This window comes from Dendropsophus ebraccatus, unplaced genomic scaffold (assembly GCF_027789765.1).
Source record: "Dendropsophus ebraccatus isolate aDenEbr1 unplaced genomic scaffold, aDenEbr1.pat pat_scaffold_1303_ctg1, whole genome shotgun sequence".
Classification (NCBI taxonomy): domain Eukaryota; kingdom Metazoa; phylum Chordata; class Amphibia; order Anura; family Hylidae; genus Dendropsophus; species Dendropsophus ebraccatus.
The window spans coordinates 1-20,391 of record NW_027208722.1 but is presented as its reverse complement, the minus strand read 5'-3'; the positions used below and the strand labels follow the sequence as shown (position 1 = coordinate 20,391).

General features: G+C 46.5%; 1 protein-coding gene across 1 annotated transcript in view; it reads right to left on the bottom strand.

The window, feature by feature from the left end:
* LOC138775075 (disks large homolog 4-like) overlaps nucleotides 1-12,276 on the bottom strand; it is a 34,383-nt gene extending 22,107 nt beyond the window's left edge. Inside the window, exon 1 of the mRNA XM_069955807.1 lies at nucleotides 12,151-12,276. Coding sequence (XP_069811908.1) covers nucleotides 12,151-12,234 — 84 coding nt within the window. The 5' untranslated portion in view covers nucleotides 12,235-12,276. The remainder of the gene's footprint in view (nucleotides 1-12,150) is intronic.
* Between the last annotated feature and the right edge of the window lie 8,115 nt (nucleotides 12,277-20,391).

Below are 20,391 nucleotides of genomic sequence, written 5' to 3'. Positions count from 1 at the left end.
GAGATAAATGAAGCGGCTTTGTTACGGCCATAGGCTGGATCCATCTTTTCCAGGCGGTCCTCATGCTGTACGGATACAAAAGCCGATGGCTGAGCTTGGTACAACCCTTAGCCTAGTCTGTACTCAGCAGCTCTGCATCATCAGGACACAGTCCATCCTATGTGCACCATCTGCTGCTTCTCGGGAGCCCAGGCCGCCAGTGTACTCACTGGGATTGTAGTCCCAGGAATATGATGACATTACAGCCGTATCCCAGCTACTTTGTGTATTAAGCCGTCATGTGGCCTAACACTTGGGCATGGTATACTTCTGTATATACTACTTTACTTGTATAGCGTCCACTGAGGAATATTACCAGTGCCAGGGTTATCAATACTCCTCGTTACCACACCCAGTGGTCCAGGTATGGAAGTAAGATGTTTAGGTCACATGATGCTTCTCAACCAACCAGCCCTCAGTTAACCAGGAAAGAGGTGGACCTAAATCTAGTGTGAGCCTGGCTTTTGGCCGGAGCACATGTCCGCTAGCTCAGCTCCTGCTCAGTCAGATTAGTTAGTCAGCTACTGCCCCATACCCGCTGGCCACCATGCTGTGGGGATGCCAACATGAGGAGGTGGTGGGGAGCAGGAAGAAGTGAGCGACTATAGGAGGGGTGAATGGGCCCCACAGTCCCTAGACACGTCACATGATCCCCCCAGAATGTCACATGATGCCCCAGGTATGTCACCACTGCTACAGCTATCCTTGCATTATCTTTTACTGCATCCTAACCCCAGCTCATTGTATGACAAGTCACACATAATACCGCACTATACGGCACCATATATACAATATTCACTACAGCGTGGTATCCCCTGCCTCTACTGCAGACACCAACCCATCACACACTATAACAGGGATGGGGAACCTTCAGCCCTCCAGCTGTTGCAAAACTACAATTCCCATCATGGCGGGACAGCCGAACCTTTAGCTGGAGGGCCGAAGGTTCCCCATCTCTGCACTATAATCTCTACTGCCTAGGTCCAACACCCTATCCCTGGGCATAACCACCCCATCACCTAGCATACCCTCTGCCCCTTCAATATCCTATCCATTGCCACTCACCTGAAAGAAGAGAGCTGTACTATCACAATACAGGGAGAAGAGAGCTGTACTATCACAATACATCACAGTACAGGAAGAAGAGAGCTGTACTATCACAATATATCACAGTATAGGAAGAAGAGAGCTGTACTATCAAAATACAGGAAGAAGAGAGCTGTAGTATCACAATACAGGGAGAAGAGAGCTGTACTATCACAATACAGGGAGAAGAGAGCTGTACTATCACAATACAGTGAGAAGAGAGCTGTACTATCACAATACAGGGAGAAGAGAGCTGCACTATCACAATATATCACAGTACAGGAAGAAGAGAGCTGTACTATCACAATACAGGGAGAAGAGAGCTGTACTATCACAATATATCACAGTACAGGAAGAAGAGAGCTGTACTATCACAATATATCACAGTATAGGAAGAAGAGAGCTGTACTATCACAATATATCACAATACAGATAGAAGAGAGCTGTACTATCACAATACAGGAAGAAGAGAGCTGTACTATCACAATACAGGGAGAAGAGAGCTGTACTATCACAATACAGGGAGATGAGAGCTGTAGTATCACAATACAGGGAGAAGAGAGCTGTACTATCACAATACAGTGAGAAGAGAGCTGTACTATCACAATACAGGGAGAAGAGAGCTGTACTATCACAATACAGGAAGAAGAGAGCTGTACTATCACAATACAGGAAGAAGAGAGCTGTAGTATCACAATACAGGGAGAAGAGAGCTGTACTATCACAATACAGTGAGAAGAGAGCTGTACTATCACAATACAGGAAGAAGAGAGCTGTACTATCACAATACAGGAAGAAGAGAGCTGTACTATCACAATACAGGAAGAAGAGAGCTGTAGTATCACAATACAGGGAGAAGAGAGCTGTACTATCACAATACAGTAAGAAGAGAGCTGTACTATCACAATACAGGGAGAAGAGAGCTGTACTATCACAATACAGGGAGAAGAGAGCTGCACTATAACAATATATCACAGTACAGGAAGAAGAGAGCTGTACTATCACAATACAGGGAGAAGAGAGCTGTACTATCACAATACAGGAAGAAGAGAGCTGTAGTATCACAATACAGGGAGAAGAGAGCTGTACTATCACAATACAGGGAGAAGAGAGCTGCACTATCACAATATATCACAGTACAGGAAGAAGAGAGCTGTACTATCACAATACAGGGAGAAGAGAGCTGTACTATCACAATATATCACAGTACAGGAAGAAGAGAGCTGTACTATCACAATATATCACAGTATAGGAAGAAGAGAGCTGTACTATCACAATACAGGGAGAAGAGAGCTGTACTATCACAATATATCACAGTATAGGAAGAAGAGAGCTGTACTATCACAGTATAGGAAGAAGAGAGCTGTACTATCACAATACAGGGAGAAGAGAGCTGTACTATCACAATACAGGAAGAAGAGAGCTGTACTATCACAATACAGGGAGAAGAGAGCTGTACTATCACAATATATCACAGTACAGGAAGAAGAGAGCTGTACTATCACAATACAGGGAGAAGAGAGCTGTACTATCACAATATATCACAGTACAGGAAGAAGAGAGCTGTACTATCACAATACAGGGAGATGAGAGCTGTACTATCACAATACAGGGAGAAGAGAGCTGTACTATCACAATACAGGGAGAAGAGAGCTGTACTATCACAATACAGGAAGAAGAGAGCTGTACTATCACAATACAGGAAGAAGAGAGCTGTACTATCACAGTATATCACAATACAGGGAGAAGAGAGCAGTACTATCACAATACAGGAAGAAGAGAGCTGTACTATCACAATACAGGAAGAAGAGAGCTGTACTATCACAATACAGGGAGAAGAGAGCTGTACTATCACAATATATCACAGTACAGGAAGAAGAGAGCTGTACTATCACAATATATCACAATACAGGAAGAAGAGAGCTGTACTATCACAATACAGGAAGAAGAGAGCTGTACTATCACAATACAGGGAGAAGAGAGCTGTACTATCACAAAATATCACAGTACAGGAAGAAGAGAGCTGTAGTATCACAATACAGGGAGAAGAGAGCTGTACTATCACAATATATCACAATACAGATAGAAGAGAGCTGTACTATCACAATACAGGAAGAAGAGAGCTGTACTATCACAATACATATAGAATAGAGCTGTACTATCACAATACAGGGAGAAGAGAGCTGTACTATCACAATACAGGGAGAAGAGAGCTGTACTATCACAATACAGGGAGAAGAGAGCTGTACTATCACAATACAGGGATAAGAGAGCTGTACTATCACAATACAGGAAGAAGAGAGCTGTACTATCACAATACAGAAAGAAGAGAGCTGTACTATCACAATACAGAAAGAAGAGAGCTGTACTATCACAGTACAGGGAGAAGAGAGCTGTACTATCACAATACAGGAAGAAGAGAGCTGTACTATCACAATACAGAAAGAAGAGAGCTGTAGTATCACAGTACAGGGAGAAGAGAGCTGTACTATCACAATACAGGAAGAAGAGAGCTGTACTATCACAATACAGGAAGAAGAGAGCTGTACTATCAAAATACAGGAAGAAGAGAGCTGTACTATCACAATACAGGGAGAAGAGAGCTGTACTATCACAATACAGGAAGAAGAGAGCTGTACTATCACAATACAGATAGAAGAGAGCTGTACTATCACAATACAGGGAGAAGAGAGCTGTACTATCACAATATATCCCAATACAGGAAGAAGAGAGCTGTACTATCACAATAGAGGAAGAAGAGAGCTGTACTATCACAATATATCACAATACAGGAAGAAGAGAGCTGTACTATCACAATACAGATAGAAGAGAGCTGTACTATCACAATACAGGAAGAAGAGAGCTGTACTATCACAATACAGGGAGAAGAGAGCTGTACTATCACAATACAGATAGAAGAGAGCTGTACTATCACAATATATCACAATACAGGAAGAAGAGAGCTGTACTATCACAATACAGGAAGAAGAGAGCTGTACTATCACAATACAGGAAGAAGAGAGCTGTACTATCACAATACAGGAAGAAGAGAGCTGTACTATCACAATACAGGGAGAAGAGAGCTGTACTATCACAATACAGGGAGAAGAGAGCTATACTATCACAATATATCACAGTACAGGAAGAAGAGAGCTGTACTATCACAATATATCACAATACAGGAAGAAGAGAGCTGTACTATCACAATACAGGGAGAAGAGAGCTGTACTATCACAATACAGGGAGAGGAGAGCTGTACTATCACAATACAGGAAGAAGAGAGCTGTACTATCACACTACAGATAGAAGAGAGCTGCACTATCACAATATATCACAATACAGGGAGAAGAGAGCTGTACTATCACAATATATCATAATACAGGGAGAAGAGAGCTGTACTATCACAATACAGGGAGAAGAGAGCTGTTCTATCACAATATATCATAATACAGGAAGAAGAGAGCTGTACTATCACAATACAGGAAGAAGAGAGCTGTACTATCACAATACATGGAGAAGAGAGCTGTACTATTACAATACAGGGAGAAGAGAGCTGTACTATCACAATACAGGGAGAAGAGAGCTGTACTATCACAATATATCACAATACAGATAGAAGAGAGCTGTACTATCACAATACAGGGAGAAGAGAGCTGTACTATCACAATACAGGGAGAAGAGAGCTGTACTATCACAATATATCACAATACAGATAGAAGAGAGCTGTACTATCACAATACAGGGAGAAGAGAGCTGTACTATCACAATACAGGAAGAAGAGAGCTGTACTATCACAATACAGTAAGAAGAGAGCTGTACTATCACAATACAGGGAGAAGAGAGCTGTACTATCACAATACAGGGAGAAGAGAGCTGTACTATCACAATACAGGGAGAGGAGAGCTGTACTATCACAATACAGTAAGAAGAGAGCTGTACTATCACAATACAGGGAGAAGAGAGCTGTACTATCACAATACAGGGAGAAGAGAGCTGTACTATCACAATACAGGAAGAAGAGAGCTGTACTATCACAATACAGGGAGAAGAGAGCTGTACTATCACAATACAGGGAGAAGAGAGCTGTACTATCACAATATATCACAGTATAGGAAGAAGAGAGCTGTACTATCACAGTATAGGAAGAAGAGAGCTGTACTATCACAATATAGGGAGAAGAGAGCTGTACTATCACAATACAGGGAGAAGAGAGCTGTACTATCACAATACAGGGAGAAGAGAGCTGTACTATCACAATACAGGGAGAAGAGAGCTGTACTATCACAATACAGGGAGAAGAGAGCTGTACTATCACACTACAGATAGAAGAGAGCTGTACTATCACAATACAGGGAGAAGAGAGCTGTACTATCACAATACAGGGAGAAGAGAGCTGTACTATCACACTACAGATAGAAGAGAGCTGTACTATCACAATACAGGGAGAAGAGAGCTGTACTATCACAATACAGGGAGAAGAGAGCTGTACTATCACAATACAGGAAGAAGAGAGCTGTACTATCACAATACAGGGAGAGGAGAGCTGTACTATCACAATACAGTAAGAAGAGAGCTGTACTATCACAATACAGGGAGAAGAGAGCTGTACTATCACAATACAGATAGAAGAGAGCTGTACTATCACAATACAGGGAGAAGAGAGCTGTACTATCACAATACAGGAAGAAGAGAGCTGTACTATCACAATATATCACAATACAGGGAGAAGAGAGCTGTACTATCACAATACAGGGAGAAGAGAGCTGTACTATCACAATATATCACAGTATAGGAAGAAGAGAGCTGTACTATCACAGTATAGGAAGAAGAGAGCTGTACTATCACAATACAGGGAGAAGAGAGCTGTACTATCACAATATATCACAGTATAGGAAGAAGAGAGCTGTACTATCACAATACAGGGAGAAGAGAGCTGTACTATCACAATACAGGGAGAAGAGAGCTGTACTATCATAATACAGGAAGAAGAGAGCTGTACTATCACAATACAGGGAGAAGAGAGCTGTACTATCACAATACAGGGAGAAGAGAGCTGTACTATCACAATCTATCAGGCAGGAGACCCCCCAGGTGAGAGGACTGCACAGTATAGCATCAGTATCAGTGTTACACAGCATCATATATCACCGGCACAGCGAGCAGATGACAGTATACAGCTACATCACATGTCATTACAGAGGCCACGGCTAGAGAGACATGAATATATCACAATAGCGTATTATATGGCGGCCATTACAACCAGAATCTTAGTGCGTCACAGGATCATCCAGTTTTCATAGAAGACGTCACAAGATCCAGAGATAGTGAGCCGTCTACTGATGACAGTGCTGATCGCATCACCTGAGCTCTGCTACATCTCTGCTCACACTCACATCACCTGAGCTCTGCTACATCTCTGCTCACACTCACATCACCTGAGCTCTGCTACATCTCTGCTCACACTCACATCACCTGAGCTCTGCTACATCTCTGCTCACACTCACATCACCTGAGCTCTGCTACATCTCTGCTGACACTCACATCACCTGAGCTCTGCTACATCTCTGCTCACACTCACATCACCTGAGCTCTGCTACATCTCTGCTCACACTCACATCACCTGAGCTCTGCTACATCTCTGCTCACACTCACATCACCTGAGCTCTGCTACATCTCTGCTCACACTCACATCACCTGAGCTCTGCTACATCTCTGCTCACACTCACATCACCTGAGCTCTGCTACATCTCTGCTGACACTCACATCACCTGAGCTCTGCTACATCTCTGCTCACACTCACATCACCTGAGCTCTGCTACATCTCTGCTCACACTCACATCACCTGAGCTCTGCTACATCTCTGCTCACACTCACATCACCTGAGCTCTGCTACATCTCTGCTCACACTCACATCACCTGAGCTCTGCTACATCTCTGCTCACACTCACATCACCTGAGCTCTGCTACATCTCTGCTGACACTCACATCACCTGAGCTCTGCTACATCTCTGCTCACACTCACATCACCTGAGCTCTGCTACATCTCTGCTCACACTCACATCACCTGAGCTCTGCTACATCTCTGCTCACACTCACATCACCTGAGCTCTGCTGCATCTCTGCTCACACTCACATCATCTGAGCTCTGCTACATCTCTGCTCACACTCACATCACCTAGAGCTCTGCTGCATCTCTGCTCAACACTCACATCACCTGAGCTCTGCTACATCTCTGCTCACACTCACATCACCTGAGCTCTGCTACATCTCTGCTCACACTCACATCACCTGAGCTCTGCTACATCTCTGCTGGACACTCACATCACCTGAGCTCTGCTACATCTCTGCTGACACTCACATCACCTGAGCTCTGCTACATCTCTGCTCACACTCACATCACCTGAGCTCTGCTACATCTCTGCTCACACTCACATCACCTGAGCTCTGCTACATCTCTGCTCACACTCACATCACCTGAGCTCTGCTACATCTCTGCTCACACTCACATCACCTGAGCTCTGCTACATCTCTGCTCACACTCACATCACCTGAGCTCTGCTGCATCTCTGCTCACACTCACATCACCTGAGCTCTGCTACATCTCTGCTCACACTCCACATCACCTGAGCTCTGCTACATCTCTGCTCACACTCACATCACCTGAGCTCTGCTGCATCTCTGCTCACACTCACATCACCTGAGCTCTGCTACATCTCTGCTCACACTCACATCACCTGAGCTCTGCTGCATCTCTGCTCACACTCACATCACCTGAGCTCTGCTACATCTCTGCTCACACTCACATCACCTGAGCTCTGCTACATCTCTGCTCACACTCACATCACCTGAGCTCTGCTACATCTCTGCTGACACTCACATCACCTGAGCTCTGCTACATCTCTGCTGACACTCACATCACCTGAGCTCTGCTACATCTCTGCTCACACTCACATCACCTGAGCTCTGCTACATCTCTGCTCACACTCACATCACCTGAGCTCTGCTACATCTCTGCTCACACTCACATCACCTGAGCTCTGCTACATCTCTGCTCACACTCACATCACCTGAGCTCTGCTACATCTCTGCTCACACTCACATCACCTGAGCTCTGCTGCATCTCTGCTCACACTCACATCATCTGAGCTCTGCTACATCTCTGCTCACACTCACATCACCTGAGCTCTGCTACATCTCTGCTCACACTCACATCACCTGAGCTCTGCTACATCTCTGCTGACACTCACATCACCTGAGCTCTGCTACATCTCTGCTCACACTCACATCACCTGAGCTCTGCTGCATCTCTGCTCACACTCACATCACCTGAGCTCTGCTGCATCTCTGCTCACACTCACATCACCTGAGCTCTGCTTCATCTCTGCTCACACTCACATCACCTGAGCTCTGCTACATCTCTGCTCACACTCACATCACCTGAGCTCTGCTGCATCTCTGCTCACACTCACATCACCTGAGCTCTGCTTCATCTCTGCTCACACTCACATCACCTGAGCTCTGCTTACATCTCTGCTCACACTCACATCACCTGAGCTCTGCTACATCTCTGCTCACACTCACATCACCTGAGCTCTGCTGCATCTCTGCTCACACTCACATCACCTGAGCTCTGCTACATCTCTGCTCACACTCACATCACCTGAGCTCTGCTACATCTCTGCTCACAGCTCACATCACCTGAGCTCTGCTACATCTCTGCTGACACTCACATCACCTGAGCTCTGCTACATCTCTGCTCACACTCACATCACCTGAGCTCTGCTACATCTCTGCTCACATCACATCACCTGAGCTCTGCATACATCCTCTGCTCACACTCACATCACCTGAGCGCTGCTACATCTCTGCTCACACTCACATCACCTGAGCTCTGCTACATCTCTGCTCACACTCACATCACCTGAGCTCTGCTACATCTCTGCTCACACTCACATCACCTGAAGCTCTGCTACATCTCTGCTCACAACTCACATCACCTGAGCTCTGCTACATCTCTGCTCACACTCACATCAACCTGAGCTCTGCTGCATCTCTGCTCACACTCACATCACCTAGAGCTCTGCTACATCTCTGCTCACACTCACATCACCCTGAGCTCTGCTACATCTCTGCTCACACTCACATCACCTGAGCTCTGCTACATCTCTGCTGACACTCACATCACCTGAGCTCTGCTACATCTCTGCTCAACCTCACCTCACCTGAGCTCTGCTGCATCTCTGCCACACTCACATCACCTGAGCTCTGCTGCATCTCTGCTCACACTCACACTACCTAGAGCTCTGCCTTCACTCTCTGCTCACACCTCACATCACCTGAGCTCTGCTACATCTCTGCTCACATCACATCACCTGAGCTCTGCTACATCTCTGCTCACACTCACATCACCTGAGCTCTGCTACATCTCTGCTCACACCACATCACCTGAACTCTGCTTGCATCTCTGCTCACAGTCACATCACCTGAAGCTCTGCTAATCTCTGCTCACACTCACATCACCTGAACTCTGCTGCTCTCTGCTCACACTCACATCACCGGAGCTCTGCGTACATCTCTGCTCACACTCACATCACTGAGCTCTGCTAATCTCTGCTCACATCACCTGAGCTCTGCTACATCTCTGCTCCACACTCACAGCCCTGAGCTCTGCTACATCTCTGCTCACACTCACACACTGAGCTCTGCTACATCTCTGCTCACACTCACATCACCTGAACTCTGCTACATCTGGCAGCTCACTCACACCCACAAACCGCCTGAGCTCTGCTACATCTGGCGGCTCACACATCACCTGAGCTCTGCTACATCTGGCGGCTCATTCACACTCACACATCACCTGAGCTCTGCTACATCTGGCGGCTCACTCACACTCACATCACCTGAGCTCTGCTACATCTGGCGGCTCATTCGCACTCACACATCACCTGACCTCTGCTACATCTGGCGGCTCACTCACACTCACATCACCTGAGCTCTGCTACATCTGTCGGCTCACTCACACTCACATCACCTGAGCTCTGCTACATCTGTCGGCTCACTCACACATCACCTGAGCTCTGCTACATCTGTCGGCTCACTCACACTCACACATCACCTGAGCTCTGCTACATCTGGCGGCTCACTCACACTCACACATCACCTGAGCTCTGCTACATCTGGCGGCTCACTCACACTCACACATCACCTGAGCTCTGCTACATCTGTCGGCTCACTCACACTCACATCACCTGAGCTCTGCTACATCTGGCGGCTCACTCGCACTCACACATCACCTGAGCTCTGCTACATCTGTCGGCTCACTCACACATCACCTGAGCTCTGCTACATCTGTCGGCTCACTCACACTCACACATCACCTGAGCTCTGCTACATCTGGCGGCTCACTCACACTCACACATCACCTGAGCTCTGCTACATCTGGCGGCTCACTCACACTCACATCACCTGAGCTCTGCTACATCTGGCGGCTAACTCACACATCACCTGAGCTCTGCTACATCTGGCGGCTCACTCACACTCACATCACCGGAGCTGTGCTACATCTGGCGGCTCACTCACACTCACACATCACCTGGGCTCTGCAACATCTAGTGGCTCACTCACACTCACACATCACCTGAGCTCTGCTACATCTGGGGGCTCACTCACAATCACACATCACCTGAGCTCTGCTACATCTAGTGGCTCACTCACACTCACACATCACCTGAGCTCTGCTACATCTAGTGGCTCACTCACACTCACACATCACCTGAGCTCTGCTACATCTGGCGGCTCACTCACACTCACACATCACCTGAGCTCTGCTACATCTGGCGGCTCACTCACACTCACATCACCTGAGCTCTGCTACATCTGGCGGCTCACTCACACTCACACATCACCTGAGCTCTGCTACATCTGGCGGCTCACTCACACTCACACATCACCTGAGCTCTGCTACATCTGGGGGCTCACTCACACTCACATCACCTGAGCTCTGCTACATCTGGCGGCTCACTCACATCACCTGAGCTCTGCTACATCTGGCGGCTCACTCACACTCACCTGAGCTCTGCTACATCTTGTCGCCCACTCACACATCACCTGAGCTCTGCTACATCTGGCGGCTCACTCACACTCACACATCACCTGAGCTCTGCTACATCTGGCGGCTCACTCACACTCACACATCACCTGAGCTCTGCTACATCTGGCGGCTCACTCACACTCACACATCACCTGAGCTCTGCTACATCTGGCGGCTCACTCACACTCACACATCACCTGAGCTCTGCTACATCTGTCGGCTCACTCACACTCACACATCACCTGAGCTCTGCTACATCTGGCGGCTCACTCGCACTCACACATCACCTGAGCTCTGCTACATCTGGCGGCTCACTCACACTCACACATCACCTGAGCTCTGCTACATCTGGCGGCTCACTCACACTCACACATCACCTGAGCTCTGCTACATCTGGCGGCTCACTCACACTCACACATCACCTGAGCTCTGCTACATCTGGCGGCTCACTCACACTCACACATCACCTGAGCTCTGCTACATCTGGCGGCTCACTCACACACCACCTGAGCTCTGCTACATCTGGCGGCTCACTCGCACTCACACATCACCTGAGCTCTGCTACATCTGGCGGCTCACTCACACTCACACATCACCTGAGCTCTGCTACATCTGGCGGCTCACTCACACTCACACATCACCTGAGCTCTGCTACATCTGGCGGCTCACTCACACACCACCTGAGCTCTGCTACATCTGGCGGCTCACTCGCACTCACACATCACCTGAGCTCTGCTACATCTGGCGCTCACTCACACTCACACATCCCTGAGCTCTGCTACATCTGGCGGCTCACTCACACTCACACATCACCTGAGCTCTGCTACATCTGGCGGCTCACTCACACTCACACATCACCTGAGCTCTGCTACATCTGGCGGCTCACTCGCACTCACACATCACCTGAGCTCTGCTACATCTGGCGGCTCACTCACCGGCTGTCTCTGTTTCTTTGCTTTTCTGACGTTGCTTATAAAACGTCTCCCCATTTTTTTTGCGTACCAAACAGATACAAACATCGCTCCCCCCGATGAGAGAGAAGGGCGGGGGGCTGAGGATGGCGAGTGATGGACGGAGGGGGGACCAGAGAAAACACCAGAGACAGGGAGGAACCCTGCGCACAGGAGAGGGGGCCGCCGCTGTCACTCCACCGCCAGGTAGGAAGGCACAGTCATCACCGAGCAGGGGACCTCATACCGGGGGAGGGGGGTCACATCTCAGCATCCGCACAGGAGGAGGATGGGGGTGGTAGTACCGCAAGGAGATCCAGGAACATCCAAGGATGAGTGACACACAGAGATAAACATGGAGAGAGACAGGGAACCGCAGAATGAGGGGGAGGGGAGCGATGACGGAGAAGAAGGGGGGAGAGACTGGCGATGAATGGAGAAGAGGCTGCAACTAGGCAACGGGGGGAGACACCGCAAGGAGGAGGAGGAGGAGAGCGGAGGAGGATGGGGAAGTAATCCAGAAGAAAGGAGGATGAGGAGAATGATACAGGAGAGAGCGAGAGAGAGGAGGATGAGGAGAATACAGGAGAGGGAGGAGGATAAGAAGAATGATACACGAGAGGGAGGAGGATGAGGAGGATAAGACAGGAGAGAGAGAGGAGGAGGATACAGGAGAGAGAGGAGGATGAGGAGGATAAGACAGGAGAGATGAGGAGGATACAAGAGAGAGAGGAGGATGAGGAGGATAAGACAGGAGAGAGATAAGGAGGATACAGGAGAGAGAGGAGGATGAGGAGGATAAGACAGGAGAGAAAGGAGGATACAGGAGAGAGAGGAGGATGAGGAGGATAAGACAGGAGAGAGATAAGGAGGATAAAGGAGAGATAGGAGGATGAGGAGGATAAGACAGGAGAGAAAGGAGACGGATACAGGAGAGGGAGGAGGATGAGGAGGATAAGACAGGAGAGAAAGGAGAAGGATACAGGAGAGAGAGGAGGATGAGGAGGATAAGACAGGAGAGAAAGGAGGATACAGGAGAGAGAGGAGGATGAGGAGGATAAGACAGGAGAGAAAGAAGGATACAGGAGAGAGAGGAGGATGAGGAGGATAAGACAGGAGAGAGATAAGGAGGATACAGGAGAGAGAGGAGGATGAGGAGGATAACACAGGAGAGAAAGGAGAAGGATACAGGAGAGAGGAGGATGAGGAGGATAAGACAGGAGAGAGAGGAGGATGAGGAGGATAAGACAGGAGAGAGAGGAGGATGAGGAGGATAAGACAGGAGAGAGATAAGGAGGATACAGGAGAGAGAGGAGGATGAGGAGGATAAGACAGGAGAGAAAGGAGACGGATACAGGAGAGAGAGAGGAGGATGAGGAGGATAAGACAGAAGAGAAAGGAGAAGGATACAGGAGAGAGAGGAGGATGAGGAGGATAAGACAGGAGAGATGAGGAGGATAAGACAGGAGAGAGCTAAGGAGTATACAGGAGAGAGAGGAGGATGAGGAGGATAAGACAGGAGAGAAAGGAGAAGGATACAGGAGAGAGAGGAGGATGAGGAGGATAAGACAGGAGAGAAAGGAGGATACAGGAGAGAGAGGAGGATGAGGAGGATAAGACAGGAGAGAAAGGAAGATATAGGAGAGAGAGGAGGATGAGGAGGATAAGACAGGAGAGAGATAAGGAGGATACAGGAGAGAGAGGAGGATGAGGAGGATAATAAAGGAGAGAGAGGAGGATGAGGAGGATAAGACAGGAGAGAAAGGAGAATGAGGAGGATAAGACAGGAGAGAGATAAGGAGGATACAGGAGAGAGAGGAGGATGAGGAGGATTAGACAGGAGAGAAAGGAGAAGGATACAGGAGAGAGGAGAATGAGGAGGATAAGACAGGAGAGAGAGGATGAGGATACAGGAGAGAGCAGAGGATGAGGAGGATAAGACAGGAGAGAAAGGAGGATACAGGAGAGAGAGGAGGATGAGGAGGATAAGACAGGAGAGAAAGGAGACGGATACAGCAAAGATAGGAGGATGAGGAGGATAAGACAGAAGAGAAAGGAGAAGGATACAGGAGAGAGGAGGATGAGGAGGATAAGACAGGAGAGAGAGGAGGAGGATACAGCAGAGAAAGGAGGATGAGGAGGATAAGACAGGAGAGAGAGAGGAGGATGAGGAGGATAATACAGGAGAGAGAGGAGGATGAGGAGGAGGATAAGACACGAGAGAAAGGAGGAGGATACAGGAGAGAGAGGAGGATGAGGAGGATAAGACAGGAGAGAGAGGAGGAGGAGACAGGAGAGAGAGGAGGATGAGGAGAATGAGACAGGAGAGAGAGGAGGATGAGGAGAATGAGACAGGAGAGAGAGGAGGAGGAGGATACAGGAGAGAGAGGAGGATGAGGAGGATAAGACAGAAGAGAGAGGAGGAGGATACAGGAGAAAGAGGAGGATGAGGAGGATAAGATCGAAGAGAGAGGAGGAGGATAAGACAGGTGAGAGAGAGAGAGAGAGAGAGAGAGAGAAGGAGAATACAGCAGAGAGAGGAGGATAAGGAGGCTAATACAGGAGATAGAGGAGGAGGAGGAGGATAAGACAGGAGAGAGAGGAGAAGGATACAGGAGAGAGAGGAGGATGAGGAGGATAAGACAGGAGAGAGAGGAGGAGGATAAGACAGGTGAGAGAGCAGGAGAATACAGGACAGAGAGGAGGATGAGGAGGATAAGACAGGAGAGAGAGGAGGAGGATACAGGAGAGAGAGGAGGATAAGACAGGAAAGAGAGGAGGAGGATAAGGAGGAGAATACAGGAGATAGAGGAGGATGAGGAATATAAGACAGGAAGGAGAGAGGATGATGATACAGGAGAGAGAGGAGGATGAGGAGGATATTACAGGAGAGAGAACAGGAGGATACAGGAGAGAGAGGAGGATGAGGAGGATATTACAGGAGAGAGAACAGGAGGATACAGGAGAGAGAGGAGGATAAGGAGGATAAGACAGGAGAGAGAGGAGGAGGATAAGACAGGAGAGAGAGAGAGAGGAGGATAAGATATGAGAGAGAGGATGATATGACAGGAGAGAGAGCAGGAGGATACAGCAGAGAGAGGAGGATAAGGAGGATACTACATGAGAGAGAGGAGGATCAGGCAGAAAAGACAGGAGAGAGAGGAGGAGGATACAGGAGAGAGAGGAGGCTGAGGAGGATAAGAAAGGAGAGAGAGGAGGAGGATACAGGAGAGAGAGGAGGATGAGGAGGATACAGGAGAGAGAGGAGGATGAAGAGGATAATACAGCAGAGAGAGCAGGAGGATGAGGAGGATAAAGGAGAGAGAGGAGGATGAGGAGGATAAGACAGGAGAGAGATAAGGAGGATACAGGAGAGAGAGGAGGATGAGGAGGATAAAGGAGAGAGAGGAGGATAAGGAGAATGATACAGGAGACAGAGGAGGATGAGGAGTAGGATACAGGAGAGAGAGGATACAATAGAGAGAGGAGGATGAGTAGAATAATCCAGGAGAGGAAGGTGAGTGGAATATTCCAGGAGAGAGATGAGGATGACAGGATGAAAATACAGGAGAGAGAGGATGATGATACAGGAGAGAGAGGAGGAGGATGAGGAGGATTATACAGGAGAAAGAGGGGGAGGATAATACAGGAGAGAGAGAGGAGGATGAGGAGAAAAATACAAGAGAGAGAGGAGGATGAGTAGAATAATCCAGGAAAGAGATAGGAAGATGAGGAGGATAATACAGGAGAGAGAGGAGGATGAGGAGAGTAATACACGAGAGAGAGGAGGATGAGGAGAGTAATACACGAGAGAGAGGAGGATAATACAGGAGAGAGAGGAGGAGGAGCAGGATAATACAGGAGAGAGAGGAGGAGGAGCAGGATAATACAGGAGAGAGAGGAGGATGAGGAGGAGGATAATACAGGAGAGAAAGGAGGATGAGGAAAGTAATACAGGAGAGAGAGGAGGATGAAGAGAGTAATACAGGAGAGAGAGGAGGATGAAGAGGATAATACAGGAGAGAGAGGAGGATGAGGAGGATAATACAGCAGAGAGAGCAGGAGGATGAGGAGGATAAAGGAGAGAGAGGAGGATAAGGAGAATGATACAGGAGACAGAGGAGGATGAGGAGGAGGATACAGGAGAGAGAGGATACAATAGAGAGAGGAGGATGAGTAGAATAATCCAGGAGAGGAAGGTGAGTGGAATATTCCAGGAGAGAGATGAGGATGACAGGATGAAAATACAGGAGAGAGAGGATGATGATACAGGAGAGAGAGGAGGAGGATGAGGAGGATTATACAGGAGAGAGAGGGGGAGGATAATACAGGAGAGAGAGAGGAGGATGAGGAGAAAAATACAAGAGAGAGAGGAGGATGAGTAGAATAATCCAGGAAAGAGATAGGAAGATGAGGAGGATAATACAGGAGAGAGAGGAGGATGAGGAGAGTAATACACGAGAGAGAGGAGGATAATACAGGATAGAGAGGGGGAGGAGCAGGATAATACAGGAGAGAGAGGAGGTGAGGAGGATAATACAGGAGAGAAAGGAGGATGAGGAAAGTAATACAGGAGAGAGAGAAGGATGAAGAGAGTAATACAGGAGAGAGAGGAGGATGAAGAGGATAATACAGGAGAGAGAGGAGGAGAATACAGGAGATAGAGGAGGATGAGTAGAATAATTCAGGAAAGAGATAAGAAGATGAGTAGAATAATACAGGGGGAGGATAATACAATACGAGAGAGAGGAGGATGAGGAAAATAATACAGGAGAGAGGAGGATGAGGATAATTATACAGGAGAGAGTGAAAGAGAGGAGGATGAGGAGGACAATACAGGAGGAAGAGGAGGAGGATGATACGAAAGAGAGAGAGAGAGAGAGAGAGAGGAGGATGAGGAAAATAATACAGGAGAGAGAGGAGGATAATTCAAGAAAGGGAGGAGGAGAATAATCCAGGAGAGAGGAGGATAAGGAAGATAATCCAAGAGAGAGAGAGGAGGAAGAGAATAATCCAGGAGAGAGGAGGAGGAGGATAATATAACAGCAGAGAGGATAATGAGAATGATAATACAGAAGAGAAAGGAGGATGAGGAGAATAATACAGGAGATAGAGGAGGATGAGGAGGATAATACAGGAGATAGAGGAGGATGAGGAGGATAATACAGGAGATAGAGGAGGATGAGGAGGATAATACAGGAGATAGAGGAGGATGAGGATACAGGAGAGAGAGGAGGATGAGGAGGATAATACAGGAGATAGAGGAGGATGAGGAGAATAATACAGGAGATGGAGGAGGATGAGGAGGATAATACAGGAGATAGAGGAGGATGAGGAGGATAATACAGGAGAGAGAGGAGGAGGATGAGGATAATACAGGAGATAGAGGAGGGATGAGGAGGATTAATACAGGAGGATAGAAAAGGATGAGGAGAATATACAGGAATGATAGAGGATGGATGAGGATACAGGAGGAGAGAGGAGGATGAGGAGGATAATACAGGAGATGAGAGGCGGATTGCGGCAGGATAATACAAGGAGATAGAACGGAATGAGGAGAATAATACAGGAGATAGAGGAGGCTGAGGATAATCCAGGAGAATCGAGGAGGATGAGGATACAGGAGAGGAGGAGGATGAGGAGGATAATATAGGAGATAGAGGAGGATGAGGAGGATAATACAGGAGATAGAGGAGGATGAGGAGGATAATACAGGAGATAGAGGAGGATGAGGAGGATAATACAGGAGATAGAAAAGGATGAGGAGAATAATACAGGAGATAGAGGAGGATGAGGATACAGGAGAGAGAGGAGGATGAGGAGGATAATACAGGAGATAGAGGAGGATGAGGAGGATAATACAGGAGATAGAGGAGGATGAGGATACAGGAGAGAGAGGAGGATGAGGAGGATAATACAGGAGATAGAGGAGGATGAGGAGGATAATACAGGAGATAGAGGAGGATGAGGAGGATAATACAGGAGAGAGAGGAGGATGAGGAGGATAATACAGGAGAGAAAGACATGGAGACACTGATCCTATATCCATCCTATACACCATATACTGATCCTATATCCATCCCATACACCATATACTGATCCTATATCCATCCTATACACCATATACTGATCCTATATCCATCCTATACACCATATACTGATCCTATATTCATCCCATACACCATATACTGATCCTATATCCATCCTATACACCATATACTGATCCTATATCCATCCTATATCCATCCTATACACTGATCCTATATCCATCCTATACACCATATACTGATCCTATATCCATCCTAAACACCATATACTGATCCTATATACCATATACTGATCCTATATCCATCCCATATACCATATACTGATCCTATATCCATCCTATACACCATATACTGATCCTATATCCATCCTATACACCATATACTGATCCTATATCCATCCTATACACTGATCCTATATCCATCCTATACACCATATACTGATCCTATATCCATCCTATACACCATATACTGATCCTATATCCATCCTATACACCATATACTGATCCTATATTCATCCTATACACCATATACTGATCCTATATCCATCCTATACACCATATACTGATCCTATATCCATCCCATACACCATATACTGATCCTATATCCATCCTATATACCATATACTGATCCTATATCCATCCCATACACCATATACTGATCCTATATCCATCCTATATACCATATACTGATCCTATATCCATCCTATACACCAAATACTGATCCTATATCCATCACTACACACCTATACTTGACCTATATCCATCCTATACACCATATACTGATTCTGATATCCATCCTATACACCATATACATGATCCTATATCCATCGCATACACCATATACTGATCCTATACAATCCTATACACCATATACTGATCCTATATCCATTCTATACACCATATACTGATCCTATATCCATCCTATATACCATATACTGATCCTATATCCATCCATATACCATATACTGATCCTATCCCTCCCATATACCATATACTGATCCTATATCCACCCTATACTGATCCTATATCCACCCTATACACCATATACTGATCCTATATCCATCCTATACACCATATACTGATCCTATATCCATCCCATACACCATATACTGATCCTATATCCATCCTATATACCATATACTGATCCTATATTCATCCCATACACCATATACTGATCCTATATCCATCCTATACACCATATACTGATCCTATATCCATCCTATATACCATATACTGATCCTATATCCATCCTATACACCATATACTGATCCTATATTCATCCTATACACCATATACTGATCCTATACACCATATACTGATCCTATATCCATCCTATACACCATATACTGATCCTATATCCATCCTTTACACCATATACTGATCCTATATCCATCCTATATACCATATACTGATCCTATATCCATCCTATACACCATATACTGATCCTATATCCATCCTATACACCAAATACTGATCCTATATCCATCACTACACCATATACTGATCCTATATCCATCCTATACACCATATACTGATTCTATATCCATCCTATACACCATATACTGATCCTATATCCATCGCATACACCATATACTGATCCTATATCCATCCTATACACCATATACTGATCCTATATCCATTCTATACACCATATACTGATCCTATATCCATCCTATATACCATATACTGATCCTATATCCATCCCATATACCATATACTGATCCTATATCCACCCTATACACCATATACTGATCCTATATCCATCCTATATACCATATACTGATCCTATATCCATCCCATATACCATATACTGATCCTATATCCACCCTATACTGATCCTATATCCACCCTATACACCATATACTGATCCTATATCCATCCTATACACCATATACTGATCCTATATCCATCCCATACACCAGACACCAATCCTATATTCATCCCATACACCATATACTGATCCTATATCCATCCTATACACCATATACTGATCCTATATCCATCCTATACACCATATACTGATCCTATATCCATCCTATATACCATATACTGATCCTATATCCATCCTATACACCATATACTGATCCTATATCCATCCTATACACCATATACTGATCCTATATCCATCCTATACACCATTATACTGATCCTATATGGGTACATAGCACAGGACAGGTAGA